The 2,534-nt window shown below is 49.3% G+C and overlaps 1 protein-coding gene across 1 annotated transcript; it reads left to right on the forward strand.

Moving 5' to 3' along the window:
• Window positions 1-427: 427 nt before the first annotated feature.
• Window positions 428-2,119, forward strand: LOC121918391 (calcium-binding protein 7-like; the record flags this gene model as incomplete). Its single annotated transcript, XM_042444445.1, has 2 exons — window positions 428-630; window positions 868-2,119. Coding segments are annotated over 2 exons (331 nt in total), but the record flags the coding sequence as incomplete, so codon positions are not given.
• Between the last annotated feature and the right edge of the window lie 415 nt (window positions 2,120-2,534).

The raw sequence follows: 2,534 nt of genomic DNA on the forward strand, positions 1-2,534 counted from the left end.
ATCCCTCCTTCTGCCATGCAGGAATACATAGAATCCTAGAGTCAGAAAGGACTACTAAAGAACATATAGTCCAACCCTCCTTCTGCCATGCAGGAATACAGAGGATCCTAGAGTCAAAAGGGACTACTGAGGGCCATATAGTCCAACTCTCCTTCTGACATGCAGGAATACATAGGATCCCAGAGTCGGAAGGGACTGCTAAGGGCCATATAGTCCAATCCTCCTTCTGCCATGCAGGAATACATAGGATCCCAGAGTCGGAAGGGACTGCTAAGGGCCATATAGTCCAATCCTCCTTCTGCCATGCAGGAATACATAGGATCCCAGAGTCAGAAGGGGCTACTAAGGGCCATATAGTCCAACTCAACTTCTGCCATGCAGGAATACATAGGACCCTAGAGTGAGAAGGGGCAATTGAGAGCCGTAGACTAACCTGCCGCCCTCCACCATCTTTGTCCGCCATCTTTCCTGCGCAGTGCGACATGCAGAAGCTGACGGTGGACGAACTGAAGCGCCTTCTCTATGACACTTTCTGCGAACATCTCTCCATGAAAGACATCGAGAACATCATCATGACTGAGGAGGAGAGCCACATGGGGAACGCCGAGGAGTGCGCCGTCGATGTCGAACGTAAGCCGAGATGCCGGATGCCGTGCGGCACCGGGTCAGAGTGACCATGCACAAATAAGTATGCAAAACCACGCACAAATACAATGTGCGATGTGCAACTGTGTACGCAAATAGGACATGAAAAGCGTTTCATGACACGATTTCGCGACCTGGCTCTTTTTTTAACGTAATCGCATCACTTCATATGCCTTTTATAGCAACAAATTTAATTCCGTGTCTCGCTTCTTCTCACCGCAGCGTGTTCGAACCAACAGATCCGACAGACGTGCGTCCGGAAAAGCCTCATCTGCGCCTTCGCCATCGCGTTCATCATCAGCGTCATGCTCATCGCCGCAAACCAGGTGCTGCGCAGTGGGATGAAATAGCTGCGCCGGGATGGCGGACGGAGAAACAGACGCGGTCCCCAGAGCGGGGACAAAAATGGAAATCCACAAACTATACCGTTCTATGGATACCGGACGCGGCACCATTTTCTTGGAGGAGTCCTCTTCGCGACGCGTCCATCTTGTCTGCACGGTTTCGTCCCGGATTCGCGCCGGGGGGGGTCCCTGCATGGCGGGAATTTTTTGCGCACTCAATTTTTCCGAAGCATGCCAAAAGCGCGCATGACGAAGATGCTGCGTTTTTCTCCTTATCCTGAGTGATGCAATACTGTGTGCTTTTATATCCGAAATATTAGGAATCCTATAGTATATAAGGCAGTATAATATATATATATATATATATAAATTTATATATTTACGAATAACCCGTTAAGCAATACACGCGCACGCGCGTCGCAGTTTTTGTATCCGAAGGCATTGCATGGACATCGAAAACACGTAAACTAAAGGGCTGGACACCGGTCACTTCGCTGTCCGTATCTATGCACTTCCCCCCCATAATGTCCCCTTTGTCCCCATTGGCGTCGTTCGGACACAAACGAGGCGGCAAATGGCCATGCGCCACACCGCTTGCGCCGCTGTCCCTGGAGACGCGAGAGATGCCATCTCATAGTATGCGCCATGATGTACATAACGAGGCCCACGGAGCCACCATCTTGAACCGCCCTTCGACGCGGGGTCCGGCGCTGTCCGTGTCCCAATATGGCGGGCCATATCCCCCCCGTTGTGCCATTGCGCCATACCCCCATATGAAAAAACGAATCAGAATTGTGCCTTATTTCTCGTTTCATGCGCAAAAATTTTGTCGGTCCTCTTTGTGGCTGAGCCTCCGCTTCCTTTTCCGTGAATGTATTGATTATTGATTATTGATTATTTTTGTGTATATGTGACGCAATAATTAATATATGTTAATATGTTTTTTAACGAGAGAGAGAGAGAGAGAAAACAGTGCATGGACCGCGTTCCTTGGTTTCGCCCATTTTGGAAGAGTGTTCGTACTGGGAAAAGAAAGGAAGGAGGGAGAAGAAAAGGAGGGAAGGAGGGAGAGAGGGAGGAAGGAAGGAAGGAAAATGAAGGAATAAAGGAAGGAGAAAGAAGAAAGAGAGGGAGGCAGAAAGGAAGGAGGGAAGAGAAGGAAGGAAGGAAGGAAGGGAGAGAGAGAGGGAGCAAGGGAGGGAAAGAACAGAGTGAGAGAAGAGAAGGAAGGAAAGGAAGGAAGGGAATGAAGGAAGGAAGAGAGAGAGAGGGAGCGAGTGAGGGAAAGAAGAGAGTGAGAAAACAGAAGGAAGGAAAGGAAGCAAGGAAGGAAGGAAAATGAAGGAATAAAGGAAAGAGAAAGAAGAAAGGGAGGGAGGCAGAAAGGAATGGGAAGGAAGGAAGGAGGGAAGAGAAGGAAGGAAGGAAGGGAGCAAGGGAGAGAGAGAGGGAGCAAGGGAGGGAAAGAAGAGAGTGAGAGAACAGAAGGAAAGGAAGTAAGGGAGAAAGGAAGAGAAAGATGGAAGAAACGAAGGATGGAAGTAA

This window comes from Sceloporus undulatus, unplaced genomic scaffold (genome assembly GCF_019175285.1).
Source record: "Sceloporus undulatus isolate JIND9_A2432 ecotype Alabama unplaced genomic scaffold, SceUnd_v1.1 scaffold_10126, whole genome shotgun sequence".
NCBI lineage: Eukaryota > Metazoa > Chordata > Lepidosauria > Squamata > Phrynosomatidae > Sceloporus > Sceloporus undulatus.